Consider the following 19,595-nt stretch of genomic DNA (forward strand, 5'->3'; position numbering starts at 1 on the left):
TCAGTTTCCATTACAGGAAATCCTGTAAGGTGAAAGTCCTTGAAATAAAAGCAGTTACTACACTGATTCCCCTCACAAGGCAGATAAGATGAATCTATATAATCACAACTGCAAAAAGGCAGCTGACTTCTGCTTAAATCAGCAGTCAACATGAGTGGCAACAAAACACTGCTGAAGGGAGAATTTCAAAGTATTTTATTGGAAGAAAATTGAAAGAAGAAATATCTACTAGCTCATATGTTTGTACATTCTGGAAACCTATCTATTGGTGCAGAGATTCAGTGAGTGACCGAGTTGGTCCTTACAGGGCGTTAGTACACCCTTGGGCCTCTTCTGGCTCAGTAGGTTTTGAGGCCACCTGTAGCAAATCCCCATCCTGGAAGGCTCTCTGTCTGAAGCAGGTCCCTCCTCATAACTGTGGAGTACAAACTGCACTAGCAGCACCACCTCCGACCCTCCACATGAAAGCAACCGTCTGAATGATACAAGCAAGAAATGAAATAATGACACACTGTGTGAAATTCGGACTTGAGAGGCTGGACATGTCCTTGCTGATACGAAGTAGAGCAGGTGCCAGCTGAGGGCTTGTACTGTGCAGAAAGCCTGCCATCCAAAAGGAAAAGTGATTAAACAATTTCCTTTTCCATGACGGTAGACTCAGTCACACTAGACCAGGTTGGCAGACAGTAAGGAAAAGTGGAAGACTGAAGATAGCCTTCCAGCAAGGAAACAAAAATTCCTCATCCTGTGTGATCTCCCTTTTCAGAGAAATGCTGTCAGCCTTGGTGGCTATCCCAAATTGATGAAAAATCAATTTTCTGACGGTACAGGAAGACACCATATACATGTCAATGACTTGCATTGTTGTTGGGTCATTTCCCATCACCCATTTTTTGTAACAAGTGTACCATATGCCAGCCAATGTGATGTTTACTTGCTATTTATAGTTCTTAGTGAAATGGGGAACAGGGTCTCATTTCATTGCAAAGGCAGTTTCGATATGAACAAGCCAAGTGATGCACACAATCACAATCTCTTATGCAGTCACCTACCCCACTGACCTCTAACCTAACACAGAGATCATACCAATTTTCCTATGGCCCTCTGTTTCACCTGTCCTGTGGAAGCGATTTCAGCTGCTGTTATGGAGCCCCAGCCGTCTTCTGGATCTGCTCCTTCAGGATCATGATGCTTTGTCTCTGCTCAGGCGGTAGCATGGCGATCTGTTCTGGGGTCAGCTGCAGCACCTGCATTATCAGTGCAGCCTGGACAGACAGACACACAATAGCCCCTGTTACAACCAATTAAATTTTCCTCAGAGTGAGTCATCGCGTTCAACCCTGCTGAGCCTGTCCTTGGAATCCCGGAAGCAGGAACAAAACAATGTTCGATCTCTTCACTTGGCTAAATGACTAAAAAAAACAAACAAACAAAAAAAAAAAAAACTTGAAACAGTTTCCGTGTTCCGTGGTACTGTTTCAGGAAAGTAGTTCTTTCACACGGCAGAGCTGTAGCAGAACAAGCAACTGAAGAGCAAACCTAGGGAAGACGGAAACCGCCCCCACAGCACAAGGTCCTGTTGCAGCAGAATATCAGTCATTTTACAGTATTCTCATCAATCGGGTCTCTGGTGTCATGTGCCTAACTGACAAATAGTCCCTTCCCAAAATCATTCAGCAGGGTGGAAAGGTTAAGCAATAATTTTCCGTATTTTCTGATATTTCTGGTGTGAAAGGGGCTTGAAAGCACCACTCACCTTCTCATGGTCCTGAGACATAACCTGATTTTGGGTGGGGCTAAAGCCTCCGGTCTGGGGGCCACCTGGTAGACTGGAAGCCTGCTTTGAGACACACACACACACACACACACACACACACACACACACACACACACACACACACACACAGAGAGAGAGCAAAATCAGTTATTCATTATTCAAAAAATCCTTCACATCTTGAGACTGTTCCTTGTTGAGGCGACAAGGCAGTACCTGTCTGCTGGACGGAAGCCCACTGCCTCCCATAGTGTGCTGGCCTGGGCCCTGCATGCTGGCTCCCATGGGAACTCTCTGGGTTGGCATGGGACACCTGGGGTCCAGACAGCGAGTGTCCACCATTCTGGGGTCACGACCTCCTGCCAACAGGGGTTAAGCAAATGACACAGTATACCACCATGACCTCAAATGACCTGTAAAGTGTATGAGGCACTAACAAGGAGTTTGATTGTGTAATCTTATTTGAACCTGCAGAATAAAATATAAACTGGTTACATTTCAAAATAGGCACAGGATTGATCTACTAGCATGTACCTATTTTATAATTTAATCTGATGGAGTCAAAACATCGGATTCACAAAAATTCCAGAAAGTTCATGAGACATAAAAGCGTTATGCCACCTTCCCCTCTTACCCCTGGCTTCCATGGATGGCCCTCTCTGTTCCATCATGGATATGCCGGGCTCTCCCATCATGCCCCTGGGCTCAGCCATGGGTCCCCCCCTCATGTCGGGCATGTGCCCTCGCATGTCGGGAGGGGGCCCGCGTCCATCATGCGTCATATGCATGGGCGGGCCCTGGAGCGGAGGGGCCCCCACATACCCACGACTGGAAAGGACACACACACACACACATACAAAATACCACAGGGAGCTTAGCAACAAAGTCATTCTACTCATTTAAAATGTGAAAGGAGGGAGATCTGATAAGTGGATGCTGTGGGCAAGCTTCCAGACGGCCTGGCGGTTACTGCAGCTTCGTTGTCAAATCTGAGGCCAAAATTATTATGGACTCCACCCATCCCAGTAACTGCCCGTTTAGCTTGCTGAAATCTGGCAAGCGCTTCTGCAATCTGATGGCCAAAACCAAGAGGCTCAGGAGGAGCTTCTTCCCCCAGGCCATCAGACTCCTCAACATGGACATGCCTGCCACTAATGTTAAACACATACTCTGGACTTTAATGACACGATACTTTCTAGTTTTTTTTTATCAAATTATTATTATTGTACATACACTATATGGACAAAAGTATTTGGCCACACCTGTTTTTCAGGGTTTGGGCTAGGCCCCTTATCTCCAGTGAAGGACAATCTTAATGCTTCAGCATACCAAGACATTTTGGACAATGCTATGCTTCCAACTTTGTGGCAACAGTTTGGGGAAGGCCCTTTTCTATTCCAACATGACTGTGCCCCAGTGCACAAACCAAGGACTATAAAGACATGGTTTGATGAGTTCGGTGTGGAAGAACTTGACTGGCCCGCACAGAGCCCTGACCTCAACCCCTTCGAGCACCTTTGGGATGAACTGGAACAGAGATTGCGAGCCACGCGTTCTCGTCCAACATCAGTGCCTGACCTCATAAATGCTCTACAGAATGAATGGGCACACATTCCCACAGAAACACTCCAAAACTCTTGTGGAAAGCCTTCCAAGAAGAGTGGAAGCTGTTATAGCTGCAAAAGGGAGACCAACTCCATATTAAAGTATGTGTATTTGAATACAATGTCATTACAATGCAATGGTCAGGCGTCCGAATACTTTTGTCCATATAGCGCATTTTCACTTTCTAGTTTTTTATTCTTACTGTAGATACTTTTCTCCTTGTATCCATTTTTATCCAATTTATTTTTTATCTCTGCTACTTTGCACAATCTAAGGAGTTGGACCAGTTGTACATTTACAGCTCACCCAGGCTCCACCACCTCCCCGGTGACTGAGAGCAGCGTGCCACCACGGGGGTCATTGGGGCCATCACCCAGCAGGCCCCTGGGCTGCACTGTCGAAGGGCCCGGCAGAACCCCCGCCCGCATGGGAGCCCGCGGGTCAGTCATGGGAACTGTGGAGGGAAGAGATAGGTGTGTGCTGTAAGACACTGCTGATGGGAGGGGACATGCTGACACTGAAACATAACACGATCACAAGCACTGTAAAGTAGGATTCCAAAACACCTAAGAATCCACCGTTTTTGTTTACGTTAACAGTTTTACATAAACAACGTATGTATACATAAACTAATGTAGTAAGCAGTTCTTACTTAGCATTGAACACTGAAGAGTGACAGCCAGCAAAGCTCATCTCCCATAAGCCCTGACTACATTTAAATACAAGAAGCCCTTCCATTGTCATTGTCTTGGAAGCCAATCAAACTAATAATAAAGCAGGAAATGAACAGACTCCAGCCTCCTGCATGTCATATACTGATCCAAGCAAGTTCTGCTTTACCATCACACAGGACCCTGGACCAACAGCTACACAGTTCAAAGGGGAAGATAAAATTCTAAACTATGACCTGGAGGTATCCAGTAGCCTCATACACGTTTTCCCCCCTTTGGTTTTATGTTTACCAAGGGAAACGAAACAAGCCCCTTTAGTTTCCTGTCAATGCTCACAATGAGAGAACAGAAATCGCCATAATGCACACAGTTCTAACCCTCGATTCTGCAGTCAGTCACAAGAGGTCTCCCCAGAAACGCAGTTTTTCAGACAGGCTTTTGTATTTTTCAGGTGATTTGTGATCTCAGTGCGTACATGGAGACCATTTACTGACATCTCTGGAAAAGTGCAAACAGCAAGATTCTGTGCTGCAGAGTTCAATCACATACTGCAATTGCTCAATCAATTAAATATTGCATTGATTAGTTTACAGGCAGTGATTAAGCAGACATTTAGGCACATGTGATTTTACAACATATGATGCGATACATGCACAAAATGAGTAATTCTAGTACAAATACTTCAAAACAATACATGTCTGTCACTAACACAAAAGCTTAAAACATAAATTAGGATTTTATTCCATATTTACGCACGCATTAGGTAACTTTAGTCAAACAAAAGACCGCCAAAGCAGAGCCCAACTTTCCTTTGGTTCTTCTTACTAGATTGACTAGCAGGCTGCTAAATGACATAACATGCCATTAAACATCTGGACACACTGGTCCTGTTTTTTAACAACAATGCATAACTCTTCTGGGTGTTTGACTAATATTTACATTCAGTTGACACTCCTGTGCCATGCATCCTGTTTAAACAATCATGTTTGACCGATTGAGAGTCTGAACTCACAAATGGGAGTCAAGCCATTTTAATTTCAGAGCTACATTTTAAATGCTACATCCAACATTGCCAAGTATGGTTACTTAAGTGAAACCTAAGGTGGCATAGCTGTGATAACTCTGGATTTTGATTAAATTGAGTTGGAATTGTAACCAGACCTAATATGGCAATTGGGTCTCAGTCTACTAGCAATACCTTCAGGCAGCTCGCTAGCAGCCTGCCCTGCTGGTCCTACAGGAGAGAGCTGAAGGTTTCCTTGGCAAGCAGGAAGTAAAGGAACAAGAGACAGAACTCAGAAACAGCAATAGATTTTGGTCAGGGAAAGCGTCAACCTTAGGCGTTTAATGCGCAAAACAAAAGCAACTTATTCAGGGTGACCAGCATTTCTAACACTCTTGGGCGGAAATAAAAGTGCAAAAGGGTATCTGAAGATACAGTCTGTGATGAAAGCTTATTGCAGGCTTGTCATGAAGGTTACAAAATACTACTGTCAAACTTTCCAAATGTAATGTCCAAGATGGACTTTCCCACATTAGTATTGAAATTCTAACTAATCGATGTAAGTCACTCTGGATGACAGCATCTGCTAAAATGCCAAAATGTAATGCAATGTAATATTTTAAATAATGAGGAGACTGGATATACAGTGCCCCTCAGTGGCAACACAGTGCAGTGACACATTACAGGCATTATAAATAAAGTCAGTGCAAAACAGCTAAGCCAATAGAGTTAAACCACACAGACAAATGGTGAGAAAAACTAAATCTGAGCTAATAAGCACACAATGAAGACCCAACCTAAAGAATACTTTGCCATTAAATAAATACCATTAAGGCTTTTATATCTGACATTCATTATCCATGTTTGAGGAGGCCAAAAAGGCAGCAAATACAGACCATGATTCTGTAACCCTGCAGCTAAATTTACAATGTTACTGGTAGATAATCTAAATTAATCTTCCATTTAATAAAAGTGAGCAAAAGAGGTTCTTTGGAAATAAAAACACATCTTTCACCTACATGTTGGTTCATTCAGTTCAAAGAGGAGGTTCTCTTTGTTATAAGTTTAAGACGATTTATAAACGTTCTCTGCTAATAACATAAATCCACAAAAGTGGAAATGAGGAGCATTACCTTGACCCCTATCTGTGGGTACAGGACCTCCCTGGGGAATGTTCATCTGGGACTGCATCCCACCTGAGAAGACAGAAAAAGAGAAAGGGCTTGGCTGTTGCCACGGCTGTTCTGGGAGATCTCCTCAGGTCACACAGTGCAGAGAATGTTCATCTCTGTAGTAGTGGTCCCTAGCTGCTGTTAGAGATCAGCAGAGATCAGCCTCCTCACCTGAGGGCCCCACTGGCCCCTGCCCTGGCACTCCTGCCATCATCTGAGGGGGCTGCATCATCTGGGAGCCTCCATTCATGTGCATACTGACCTGAGCATAAGGCACACACAGAAACCCATGTGAAGACATCAACTCATTTAAGGTGGGCTTCACTTTAGCTGAAGGTTATGCCTTGATTCCCATTATGTATATACATATACACATTTTATATTATACATACATGTACATACTCACCATGGTTTGTTGCTGGGGCACTGGGACATTTGGCTGGGAAAGAGGTTGGCTGGGTCCAGGCACTGCACTAACTTTACTGCTGGGTACCAGGGGCTGAACTGGCGTCTGACGGTGAAGCATTTTCTACAACACACACAAGGGAAATTCATCTAAGTGCTTTTAAAGTTTCATTGTGAAAACAGCTAATAGCTAATAGTCAATCACACATACTTATACAATTCCTGCGTCTGAAAAACTAGTAAATCGCTATGCTAACATACCATAGCATGGACAGACAAAAGGTAAGAAATATAATAATATTGTACGCATGTAAACTTGCCGAGTAACTCAAACACAGTAGTCACCATGCTGTAAAATTCAAAGCTTGGTAAAAATGAGTTATGATTTATTTTCGATTGATGAATCCATTAAACAAACAAAACCCTCAACTTAAATTTTATTCAGCTGTCATTTAATATGGTGGGCCCACTGCAAATTACCTTGCACTTACAAATTGCTCTTACATGCTGTTGTAACACTACATGCACCAGACAAAGACAATGGTGGTCAACTCAATGAGCCATTCCACTGAGAGACGACAGCAGCATGGACCTTACCAGGGCAATCTCAGGGTCAACGATCCTCATGACCACCTGGGCCTGCAACAAAGCATACGCCAACTGGGGGTTCTGCAGCAGCATGTTCCTGGCCTCCTGTGGGTTATTCTGCACACACAGCTGGGGATAGCAACAGCAGGCATAGGGCATTAGGCTGAGCAAATTATCAAAGCCTGGCTCCTACTCATTACATGTTGGCTTCCTGTCCAGAGACTGCACTAATAACCATGGTACTAACTGTTATGACACTTATGTACTGACACTCATTCAGTTGTGGTCTTCCCCAGTCTGTATGTCCTGTTGTTCTTATGACTTTCGTACCCTTGGATTTTCAGTTGTTTTGGATTGGAGCATTGGACTAAACGACTAAATTTTAAATTGAGACTTTATTACAGAGAGACCATGACCATACTGTTACTCAGGGGAAAAATGATTTGGTACAGTCTGACAGAATGCGGTTATGATGAATCCACCTGCCAAGAAATGTGATCCACAGTACTGCTACAGAAAAATACAAAGTTTTCTAAGAACATTTTTAACATCTTACGTAAATCTAGAGTGGAGAGGAGCTTAAGATTTTGCTTTCTGCCAGACTGAAAACTCATCTGTTCAAACTGCACCTTGGTTCAACTAACCCCACACTCTGAACATTCTTACTATATCCTCAAATATATTTAGTAATTAAAACCACCATGTCCTCAGACTCCCTCTTGCACACACAATGGTGCTCTGCTCTCAGCCTAACGTTTTTGCATAGACTCTGATAAGTACTGAGAGCACTTGCTAAATGAATCTAAATGTGAAACTCCAATTGATTTCACTCACTTTCATTTGTTTCATGAGCTCAAACATTTGCTCTGGGGGCAGACTGGCCACTGCACGACTGATAGATTCTGGGGCCTCCTTGGGCTTGCAACTGTCGCCATAGGGAGACTCAATGACAGGGGCACCAGTCCCTAAACCTAACCAAAAAAAGACAGTCACGGTCAGAGAGAGGACAGCTGGACTCTATCACAGACACTGGGGCCAGATGACAAAGATAAAACAAATTTTTACAATACGCAGTGACACCCGCTGTCCACTTTGCCTGCTGCTTGCGCAAACATTCTTACTTTTTAACTCCTCCTTGTTCTTCTCGCTGGCCGCATTGTCCACTCGGAGGGCCCTGCCGCTGAACTCTCTCCCGTTCAGGTTACGCATCGCACTGAGGGCGGTCTCCTGGTCCTGGTATTCACAGAAGCCATAGCCCTTTGGCTTTCCTGTTTCTCTGTCATAGACTAATCTGCGAGGGAGGAAAACACTCACCTGGTTCAGAAATCATACTTTCCCGCTGGTGGAAGTGCACTGTGAAAGAGACCAATTATGTATTAGTTCCACCTGAAGCTCACCACCAGGCCGACCTCTGAGAAGATGTCTTTCAGTTGTTCCTCCGTGGCTTCATAAGGAATGTTTCCCACTAAAGCCAATGGTAAGGGGACAGAAGTACAACACACAGTAACAAAGAAAAACGTCAAACACGTCGCAAAAATGTGGCTAACTGGCAAACATATATGCAATTCACAAAATGAATCTAACGTTATAACTCGACAGCCTGTTTAAATTCACTTACCAAAGACTGAGCGCAGAGAGCGGTCTACGGCGGGGTCTCTCCCTGCTGCAGAACCTACAGCCGTTGCATTCGCCATATTCCACAATATATAGCCAACGGATAAAATCGGAAGCAAACACACCTCTTGGAACAAGACTAACGTTAACGTTACTTTTCTTGCAACGTTAGTATACGCACGAACAAGGCAGGTTGTCAAGAATAAGGACAAGATTTCAACCAGTTAAACTATTCATTGTACAAACTGATGTCCTTTGCTAACTACGATATAAACTGTACAACTAACTTTTCTGACAAATGTTCAGCGTTTCGCTTCTTCTCTCGGATAAACTCTCTTGTAATCCTCATCAGACTCTAACTACTACATCTGTTCATTGACTAGCCAATTTATAAGATTTCAAGCCAGGCGCAAATGAGTTTGCGACAATTTAGCGGAACAGGGTAGGTAGCTAGACTCGACATACGGCATATTGGCTACACGTGGGTAAAAACAAGCTAGCAATCATGGCCAAGAAACGGAAGGTTGAGAAAAGTGAAGCGGCGCTTAAAAAGCCAAGGTTTGTATCTAGCCAGCTAATTATGAACATATTTATGAAGAATACGTTTAATGCATGTTTTATTCGGAAGCTGTGGTATGGTAAGCATTGTTTTGTTGACGTACAAGAAGCATAGTTGAAATGTGACAGTGCTGTGCCAGCTTGCTAACTAATATTATCTTAAAACTTTCTGCTATCTATACATTGACATAATATTCATGTCATTTCACAATGACTAGATATTCATGTATGCCTGACTGGCTTGCTGGTTTGTGTGAGAGCCTCGATTAAAGCATTAAAGATGATTAGCTAGCTGGCTAGCTAGCTCTTCACTAAAGCCATTGCATTTAGTTACGGCAGTAGATAGCAAAATTTAGTTATAAACGTATTATGTTTCCTGAAACCATTCCTCTGGATGTGAGTGGAATTACATAGTATCTTCGTGGATTGAGGTTTTCCCATAACAAGCCCCTTGTTTTGCTGTTTTTTACAGTAATGGTGTGACTGTTGACCGTAAAGTAGATTACGACGATGAAGAGGAATTACTTCGGACGGACGAAACCATCATCAGTGCTAGCGAGGATGAGGTGAGGCTTCCAACGTTGGAAAATCATCTAAAGAGCATGGAACAAATCAAATGTTTTAAGTCATCCGAAACTCACGCGAATTAAGTTTAAACCTTTACCCTGCTTTCCCTTCCACTTGTAGGGTGGAAGCGATGACGAGAGGAAACACCGCAAACTGCTGGATGCCATCAGTTCTCTGGATGGGAAGAAAAGGTGATGTTTCAGAGCAAGAACAGACGGGATGCGCAGTTCATTCGTGTTAAATCCGGTCATTTCAGAAGTAACACAAATAAGTAAAATTTGACAGTGCTCTCTCCTTTCCAACAGAAGGAAACTGGCTGAACGGTCCGAGGCCAGTGCACAGGTCTCTGAGTTCTCAATCAGTGCTGAAGGTAACCATGCCAATTGGAATCAACCACAAATTCTGAACATTGTGTGAAACATCTGTGTTAGTAGCATGCTGCTTTGTTTACAATGGTGTTTGAGCGGTTGGTTGGATTTTTTGGGGGTATGGAGCAGAGTGGGGACTGTTGCTGATAATACAAATATGCGTGTTTCTGTTCCAGGCGCTGGAGACAAAATCACTCTTAGTGACCTCATTGGCACCATTGAGCAGTCACCTTCAGTCGTCACCAAGACCAAGAAGCAGCTGAAGAATCTGCAGAGTCGCCAGGACACTCTGGAGCTCCCTCTGAGTCGGCAGCAGACGGAGAAGGTTAGGGACCTTCAGACAGGGGTGGACAACATAATTTCTGCTTTATTTGTGTTCAGCAGTGCAGATACATGTGGATTGCTCCTTTTACCCGGTAGATCCAAAGAGAAGTGGCCTATGGCAAGACCGCAAAGGAGGTGTCCCGCTGGCACAGTGTGGTGGTACAGAACCAGAAGGCAGAGCAGCTGGTCTTCCCGCTGAACCAGGAGCCGTCCGGACCAAAACGTGTGGAGCAGGTGGTGGCCGGATGGAAGGTAGGCTGATGAGTGTTTCTCAGTGGATTAGAACAATGCAGTGCTGGAAAGCTCCAATATGTCAGCATAAAACATAGCCTACTTTCAGTATTTTGTCTTTGTGTGGTACAGGCACAGACACCATTGGAGCAGGAGATCTTCACTCTCCTGCACATGAACAAGCAGCCTGTCAATGACCCTGTTCTTACACCCATGGAGGAGGCCTCCCTGAAGGCCATGAGTCTCGAGGAGGTGCGTCCCGGGCCGACCGCCAGCGTCAGGCTTTGATATTACCGTTGACCCTCATTTTGGATTTTTTTGTGAGTGCTAACACCGATATTGTTTGGTCGCAGGCGAAGATACGCCGTGCTGAGCTGCAAAAGGCCCGGGTGCTCCAATCCTACTATGAGGCCAAAGCGAAGAGAGAGAAGAAGATAAAGAGCAAGAAGTGAGGTTAACCTCTGAACCCTTGCAAAATTCCATCTTCTTGTGGCCACCCTACCAGATTGTCTTATCCTGACTGACAGCTTATTATGTGATTATAATGAGCACTAGAACTGTTCGTTTTGCAGTAATTAAAATTATTGTTAGGCATTCAGTCAATGCAAATAGGATCTGTGGGTCAAATGGCCTTAATTTCTCAACAGGAAGGAGAGATGATCAGGGGCTCTGCAGTTTATAATATTGACATTAAAAAATCTGGCATGAACATTGCAGTGTGTGTGTTGGATGGGTTGACAAGTGCTGGTGAGACTGGTGTAAAAGGAAAGGAATAAGGATGCAGTAGATAGCGATGGTGATGCAGTAGGGTGCATCCTAAGCATTATAGGAGTGACTCACTGACAATAAAATGGTGATTGCATTTCTGAATATCGTAAAGGCGGTGTGTGTTTCTTGCACAGGTACCACAAGGTGCTAAAGAAAGCAAAGCGCAAGGAGTTTCTTAAGGAGTTTGAGGAACTGCGCAAGACAGACCCCGCTGCCGCCCTGGAGGAGCTACAGAAGATGGAGCTGTCCAGGATGGAGGTAAGGCCACAGCTCCTCCTGCCATAAAGTGTGCTTACTGACACTGAAGTACGGTTTAAAAGAGGTACAAATATAAAGACCTGTGGAGAGGTGGGCGTGGTAACAACCTGCTTTTCTGTCCTGTAGGAGAGGATGTCACTGAAGCACCAGAATAGTGGCAAGTGGGCCAAGTCCAAAGCCATCATGGCAAAATATGACCACGAGGTAAGAACGTCTGTTTTTGTTTTACTGTTTTCTAAATGTTCAGAGAGAACAAATATGTCTTCATCTTTGCTTATCTATCTTGCTGCACTTTTAAGTATAAGTCTGGTTTTCTTTCACAACATGTGGTGGAGCAAAATAGATTTTGATTGTCTTGTGTTGTTTTCCTCAGGCTCGTAAGGCCATGCAGCAGCAGCTTGAGATGAACAAGGAGCTGACGCAGAAGCTGGTGGTGCCGTCGGAGAGTGAGGAGGAGGAGGGGCCAGAGGAGGAGACGGACCTGCCGGATTTTGTTAACGAGGCCCAGCCCACCGCAGACCCGTCAAACCCCTGGATGATGGGCAAGCTAACGGCAGAGCCCGTGGAACCTGGCGAGGGCGCTGCTGCGGAGCTTCTCGCAGGGGGTGCCGAGCAACAGGACAAGCAAGAAGATGGAGAAGAGGAAGAGGATGAAGATATGGAAGAGACGCTTCTGCGAGAATTCGAGGAGAGACGGAAATTAAGGCAATCAGAAGACGGAGGCGTGGTACCGGTGATGCCAGTGGAGAGAGAAGGTGAGGTGAATCTTTGCTTAAACTTTCTAGTTTGTTAGTAACACTGATTCATTTTGTTGTTTATCAGGGATATCAAAAAATTTGGGTGCCACTGCACATGTTTTGACAGGCAGCTGCTTGAATTTGGATTGCGGATATTTATTTTGATAGTAGATATTTATTTAATGCTCATTGAATTTCTATGCTCTATTCCACATGAAAGAAACTGTGGATGAAAGGGGAGCCGAAGCTGCAGCAGGGGACATTTCTGAAGATGAGGAGGAGGAGGAGGAGGTTTCTGAGTTTAACAGCCTGTTTCAGAAGCTAGTGGAGAAGGAGCAGGAAACCACAGCGGAGAAGGCGAGTAAGGAGAGGGAAAGCGTAGAGGAGAGGGAAGAGCCAGCCTTACTGGATGAGGGGCTGGAGCGCCTGAGGACCTTGGAGGACGTGGAGCTCCTCAGCAAGGACATCTCCGCAGAGGTCATTGAGCCGGCAGCGCAGAGTGCCGCAACCGCCCATTCAGAGGGAATGACAGACGCTGCCACTCCACAGGCCGGCAAGAAGAAGAAGAAGAAGAAGAAGAAAATGATCGACTGCAACGAGGTGCTGACAAAGGAGGCAAAAGTCATCAAGGTACCCCTGGCGCCCACGGCCATTGAGGAGGAGGAAGAGGTAAGGACGGAGCTGAATGGCTTTCTTGGGTTCAGTTAGCTTCCAGGCAAACTCAGTGAGTGCCTCAGTGCAAAACAAAATGGTCCACAGTGCTCCTGCTGATTGTTGGCAACTTTCATTCTGTTTGTGATTGGAAAAAGTGAAACTTTCCCCTTCATTCCAGAATGAAGAGGAGCAGAAAATGATCATTAAGGAAGCCTTTGCTGGAGATGACGTGGTCTCCGACTTCCTGAAGGACAAGAGGAAACAGGAAGAGGCAGGAAAGCCAAAAGTGGTGGACCTGACACTACCTGGGTGGGGAGAGTGGGGTGGTGTCGGCCTTCAGCCGTCCCGCAAAAAACGAAGAAGGTGAGCAGTGAACACTAGCTACTGTATACGTGTCAATCAGCGTTCTTCCTGGTGTAATTAGGTTAAAATGATTTTTGTTTTGATTACGAAATGGCGTTTAAATACTTATCAGACTTTGCAAAGTTTTTTTCTTTTTTAATCCAACCAACATTTTTCATTTGCGTGAGCTGTAGGTTTCGTGTAAAAGTTGCACCTCCCCCTCCAAGACGAGATGAAAAGCTCCCCAATGTCATAATTTCAGAGAAGAGGAATTCCTCTGTCACTCTCCACCAGGTAACATGTCTGTACACACACACACAGACACGCACTTGAATACATTTTTTTATCCACATTTACACATAAAATGGTTCCAGAAAAGGATTCAGATATGGGATATCTGGATGCTGAGACCTTGCGCCTTTCTGTGTTTATTGAAATGCCCATCAAAGAATCTGTCATGCTACTTTCAGTTTAGAGGTACATATAACACTGTTTTTTCTATATGTGCAGAATTCTAATAACTGTAGTTTTTTTTACTTTTTATCTTGAGCATACCTGCCACCTGCAATACATGCATGACAAGCCCTTGTAGCCAAAACTGCCATTTAAGTCTGAATATTGAGTGTACTAAAGACTCATACTTTTCAGTTATTAAATACTTATTATTATTTATTAAATAAATTATATATACTGTCCATTATGTTTTTGTAAATGAATGGCACACATGAACTCAAGAATGAACTCAAGAAAAATAGTTCTTTTTCTTCTGTATACAAATGAAATTAAAGTCTGATTTTCATTAGGTATGCTTCCTTTTGACTCTTGTTCGCTGCGACTATGACAAGCTTATTTGCATATAACTTAATAAGTACAGCAGCTTCATTACCATCTCAAATGAACCAATGTGAAGGACATTAATTTCGTTTTTGCACACACCTTAAAACCTTTGCCTTGCCTTTCTGTTGACATGGTGGCACAGCCATTGACTGCGCACTTCTCATCCTCCAAACCCTCCAGGTCAACCAGCTGCCGTTCCCCTTCGAGAACCCCACACAGTTTGAGAGCAGCATCCGCACGCCCGTCGGCCACACCTGGAACACTCAGCGCACAGTCCAGAAGCTCACCGCGCCGAAGGTGGTCACGCAGCTGGGCGGCATCATCGAGCCCATCGCCCGGGAGGACTTCATCCAGGGCAAGACGCAGGCAGCCACGGGGAAGCTGCCGGACATCGAACTGTCAGGGAGCAAGGGAAAGGGACCGCAGAGGAAGGGAAACCTGAAGCACTCGCAGCTGAAGAAAAGGAAGAACAAGCGGCAGCAGAAACAGCAGCAGCAGCAGGCCAACACGCCTGCCTGACGCTCACAGTAAAGACACAAACATACCCGCTGTTGGTCCTCCATCAGGGATAAGCCTTCTTTTCTCCTTGTTAAATCAATACTGAAATTACACTTTTAATAGCCATGGTGTTCAGTATTGTTTTATCCTTGTACATGAAGTGAAATATCTATGGTAAATCAAATTAGGTGGCATTTTGTCATGGAAAATGCGTTCATTTATAGAGACATGAATCCAATGTATTAAATTTAAAAATGAGTGCAAAAAATAGCTTGCAGTCTGTTTTATGATTTTGCAGTCTGTGTAATGATTTAACATCAAACATTTTATTCAAGTACAGATCCTTTCCTCTATGATTTAGGAGGAGAGAACATGATTGATCAATAGCTTTCAATCAGCATTTGATTATGTGGTAGTATTAGGTGATGTCAATGTCTGAATAAATGTTTGAGGGATGTATAATAAATGTATATACAGTAAATGTAAGAGGGAGTTGCAGTCATGGCATGAATGGTAAGGTCCTTAGATACTTGATCTAGTCCTTATTTGCCATGGTAACAAAATTCTTGTCCTTAGCATGCTGTTTATAGAGCAATTGTTTAGGTGAGACCATTTGCCTTATTAGGGGGCTGTCTGAGTAAATGCATGTCTCTCATGCATGTTTTGGGAAGAAAGACCATGACAGTTGTTAATAGTATAAGATGATGAGGCCTAATGCAATAACAGTTTTTGACAAGCTTTAAATGTCTTTGCTGGAACTGAAGACCTTTTGGCAGCGTCTGAACTACACTGTTGGACATGTGGTGGTTTTGTATGCATTGCCAGTCCAGTTTAGTCACCCATTATTACACAACAAAATTGTAAGTATAAATTTGCATCAAACTGCTAAAATGGTTTGTCGTAAGCATGTGGATGAAGCTGCAAAACCAAAGAACACCTGCAGGTGTCTCACTCTCGTTCCATAGTGGTCAGGACTGAGGAGAATTCTACAGCAAACCCTCCAGCAGTTTGACAAAGGAGACACTGATAAGAGTAAAAGTTTCCCAGTTGTCTAACTGATATGCCCATTATCTGGCCACTGATAAACTTCAGTAATGAGTGTAAGTTGTGACTTTTTGAACAATGGTATTAACATGATAATATACATGCCTTTCTGCCAAGACCTAAATTCTCTAGCTATTCAGATATCGTAATTTGGTCTACATTTGGAGAAAATGGTAACATACTTTTTATCCATCCAATGCAACAATTGACAGAGTTTAACATCTTAAAATGTGATGTTCAATTTTAGATTATGGAAATGGTAAAATCATTGTATTTGGAGAAAATTTACTGTGTTTGGGCTTCTATTCCTCAGAAATGGAATGCTTTGACAGTTTGCTTCATTGATGAGAAATTATTAAGAAAAGTGCAATCAGTGGGCAAGAAACAAGAAATGAATATTTACTGTGCATCAGACCTTTGTCTTAAGTAGTCAGGTGTGGTCTTTGGAACGTTAGACTTAACAGTTAAAAACTTGACATTACTATTGTTAAAAAAAATAGTTTTGTGTTAGAAAATATGAGGTCACTTCTAGACATTTTTGACAGTATACTACATACGTTCAAACAGTATTCTAAAATACCGGTTGTCAAGTTGTTTTACTAGGTATTGCATTACAGTTTCCAGAATTCAAATGTACTGCTCCATATTGCATAACCCCTGTGTGATATAACTTTAAGGTCACTCGGTTACATTGTTGACAAATGGCAATGCCAGACCTATAAAATGGTGGAAACTATGGCGCTTTGTACATGCTCTGCTCCATGTGTCCATGTACAAGCGTGATCACATCAGATCACATTACCACCCTGCACAGATGCACTGCTGCTAGGTTAAGAATGGGAAAGTGGAGCTCAGCAGTGAGGAACTACAAATTTGGTATCTATTTATTAACCTTTGTGAAAACATTTAGAAAATATTAAAATTTTTCAGAAATAGTTTTTATGGCACAAAGCTATTTTTTCTTTGTTTTCTATGTCCCCTGCAAAGTGATAACAGGAAATACATGTGCACTGAGGAAATGAATGGAGAGAGTAACAGGTAGTGGAACTGTGAAAATGTGGTTGTCAAGCAGTTGTTAAGGAAGTGAAGTCAAACTTTACCAGCATGCTAAGTAGCATTTGTTACCCCCAATACACACAGTTTCGAAATTAATGTCTTATAAATTATTATAAAACCTGCAGTGTCGAGCCTGCTGCAACAGAGGCGCCATCAGAGACCTACATGAAAGAAGGGGGAAAAAAGGCCTTTTCAGTGGACTTGCTGATGTGTAGCTGACTGAGCGCAAAAAAAAAATTCTGTTAAATAGGTTAAAATTTCAGACCATATTTCATGAAGTTCAAGTATTTGACATAGTACTGAACCAATTACCAGTGTACAGTGCCAGTGCTTGAGAGACTGAAATTAACTTACATCTTCCTTTCAATGATTTTGTCTTAGGTGGTCATTAGGGCCCCAAATACCAAGTTGTTTTCCGGTGTCTTACAAAAGTGTCTCTAAAGCTCACATGGTTTTTCAAACTTTTTTTGCAAAATTGTAGAGGGCTGTGGGATATGACAATACAAGTTTTCATCCATCAGCAGTTTTTTGTATTTGTTTCCAGTTCCAATCTGAATAGTTGGCATGTATATTTACCAGGGGATCATTTATAATTGTCAGACTTTTGGCCCTTTTGGACTGGATTTTGTGTAAGAGTTCAATGATGTCTCCTTATGATGTCTGTATTATGTTGGTGTGTTTTAAGAAGCTACACCAGTGGTGATGTACCTATATTCCTTGGGGATTATGGATCTGTTGGCTTCTCTTGTGCCTCTGCTCGGTTCTTACTTGAAGAGACTTGAAGAGCCTCTCTTAAGATTCTGACTGATTTACCATCCAGTCATCAGTGATTTAACTGGTTAGGCAAGAGAAAGACCACACCTATGACTTTGGGTTGAACATTGGGGGAGTTGAATAAAAGTTCTGCATCCCTGAATCTAAATGAACGGAAAGTTATTTCCTTCAAAATATGGCATTACAAGAAATTTCAAATGTGCATAATTGTCATAAATGTTATTAGTTATTGCATAATACTTAACTAAATTGTAACTAAATAATTAACAAATACCAATTATTTTACTCCATTGTTCTGTGATAACAGTAGTACTAACAGAACTTTAGCGCGAAATTTTATATAACCAAGGATGTGGTGTTACAGTTCTTTGGTAAAGGTGAATTCCGGAGACGCAAATGTGACCAGACTCAAGGTTTTTTTTCTTTCTTTTTTTTGTTATGTGAATCCACTGAATAATCAGAGCCCATGGCCTAATTGTGAGCAACATGCATGCATTTTTCCACAGGTCCCATTGCATGAAATCCGCTTTCCTTGTTTCAGTTTTCCTTATTTCTTAGCCAAGGTAGCCTGATTATGACTGCAATTGTAATATTCACATATTTTATTGGAATTTCATGATTGACCGTGTCCGACGAGTTATATGTTTATACATTTAAACAAAATATCATATATTCCTTTGACGTTCGCTTCCTGAATTTAAGAACACTATTCTAAATTAGTTTAAAAACTTGCTACAAGGATAATGTGTTTCACGGCGCTGTCCTGCCGTGTGTTCTCTAATCAAAATTGGAACTTTGTCGGCAAATTATATTGCCCTTTCTTTAAATTTGCATGCATACTAAAGAGGGGTGTTGGGTTTCGTGGAAACATGAGTATGTTTAAAAGGTGTTGTCCAAAGGGTGTCAGAAGAGGAGCGTACATGTTATAGTATATACTTGTATAGGTCACCTGCTCGTAAACCAAGTGCCTGAAGTCACGCAACCTATTCTACACTACAAAACCATAGCTACATTCACAATACAATAGAAAGGGGTATTCACGATTGATCCAGATTATTCAAATTAGGCATACTTACAGATAGATTCCTTTATTATTCCTTTCCTCGCAAACAAAATGGATGAGTTACAGTCACAGATTGCCTACAACTGCCTCATCCGTGAGTGTTGTCTGTTGATTGTGACGGAATCCTGGCTGCACTCGCCAATCAGCGACGCTACGGTGGAGCTGGCAGGACGGACCATCCATCGCCCCGACCGGAACAAACCCTCCGGTAAGAGCAAAAGGGGGGGGACTCTGTGTTTATGTGCTTGAGGGCTGGTGTTCTAACAGCTCTCTGGGGGTGTGGTACGCAGGCTCCACAGCTGAGGACAGTAAGGCTGTGCGGAGGGTTATTAACACCGCCCAAAAAATTATCGGCTGCCCTCTGCCCTCCCTGGACGACATGTCCAGATCCCGCTGCCTCAGTAAAATTAAGGCCATCACAAGAGACCCCTCACATCCCGCCTATCACCTGTTTGACCGGTTGCCTTCCGGACGGCGCTTCAGGTCAATCAAGTCCCACACCACCAGACTAACCAACAGCTTCTTCCCCTGGGCCATACGGACTGTTAACAAACACTGACCCCCCTCCCCAAACCCTCTACCTCAATACAACTGTGCAATTCCACTGTGCACTTTAAGTAGTAAGTAAGGCCATATTATTGCAGAACTTTTTCTTTATATTTCTTTTTATTTACAACGTGTCTT

The 19,595-nt window shown here is 43.1% G+C and overlaps 2 protein-coding genes across 2 annotated transcripts; one reads left to right on the forward strand and one right to left on the reverse strand.

Annotated features, from left to right (window-relative positions):
• Window positions 1-277: 277 nt before the first annotated feature.
• LOC118775324 (cleavage stimulation factor subunit 2-like) lies at window positions 278-9,158 on the reverse strand. The gene is made up of 14 exons (XM_036525190.1): window positions 8,837-9,158; window positions 8,605-8,683; window positions 8,340-8,509; window positions 8,053-8,189; window positions 7,228-7,347; window positions 6,632-6,754; window positions 6,397-6,487; window positions 6,187-6,309; window positions 5,249-5,308; window positions 3,686-3,833; window positions 2,409-2,602; window positions 1,991-2,133; window positions 1,757-1,837; window positions 278-1,265 (listed from the first exon to the last, which is right to left on the reverse strand). Exons 1-14 carry the CDS (start codon window positions 8,910-8,912, stop codon window positions 1,143-1,145), a joined length of 1,668 nt encoding a protein of 555 aa, XP_036381083.1. The 5' UTR covers window positions 8,913-9,158; the 3' UTR covers window positions 278-1,142.
• A 160-nt stretch (window positions 9,159-9,318) lies between these two features.
• On the forward strand, window positions 9,319-15,008 carry si:dkey-251i10.3 (uncharacterized protein LOC553498 homolog). The gene is made up of 15 exons (XM_036524828.1): window positions 9,319-9,390; window positions 9,863-9,956; window positions 10,078-10,148; window positions 10,263-10,327; window positions 10,502-10,650; window positions 10,746-10,901; window positions 11,013-11,132; window positions 11,234-11,328; window positions 11,783-11,906; window positions 12,033-12,110; window positions 12,280-12,661; window positions 12,864-13,312; window positions 13,476-13,660; window positions 13,834-13,933; window positions 14,657-15,008. Exons 1-15 carry the CDS (start codon window positions 9,338-9,340, stop codon window positions 14,993-14,995), a joined length of 2,460 nt encoding a protein of 819 aa, XP_036380721.1. The 5' UTR covers window positions 9,319-9,337; the 3' UTR covers window positions 14,996-15,008.
• The last annotated feature ends 4,587 nt before the right edge of the window (window positions 15,009-19,595 follow it).

The sequence above is a fragment of the Megalops cyprinoides genome, chromosome 3 (assembly GCF_013368585.1).
Source record: "Megalops cyprinoides isolate fMegCyp1 chromosome 3, fMegCyp1.pri, whole genome shotgun sequence".
Classification (NCBI taxonomy): domain Eukaryota; kingdom Metazoa; phylum Chordata; class Actinopteri; order Elopiformes; family Megalopidae; genus Megalops; species Megalops cyprinoides.

Excerpts from the sequence above, each read along its gene's own strand:
- LOC118775324 (XM_036525190.1), bottom strand. The coding sequence starts at position 8,912 with ATGGCGAATGCAACGGCTGTAGGTTCTGCAGCAGGGAGAGACCCCGCC. Across the intron at positions 6,488-6,631 it reads TGCCCCAGCAACAAACCATG|GTCAGTATGCACATGAATGG; the intron begins GTGAGTATGTAC and ends CCTTATGCTCAG. Across the intron at positions 3,834-5,248 it reads TGCTAGCGAGCTGCCTGAAG|TTCCCATGACTGACCCGCGG; the intron begins GTATTGCTAGTA and ends TTCCCTCCACAG.
- si:dkey-251i10.3 (XM_036524828.1), top strand. The coding sequence starts at position 9,338 with ATGGCCAAGAAACGGAAGGTTGAGAAAAGTGAAGCGGCGCTTAAAAAG. Across the intron at positions 10,651-10,745 it reads GTCGGCAGCAGACGGAGAAG|ATCCAAAGAGAAGTGGCCTA; the intron begins GTTAGGGACCTT and ends TTTACCCGGTAG. Across the intron at positions 12,662-12,863 it reads GATGCCAGTGGAGAGAGAAG|AAACTGTGGATGAAAGGGGA; the intron begins GTGAGGTGAATC and ends TCCACATGAAAG.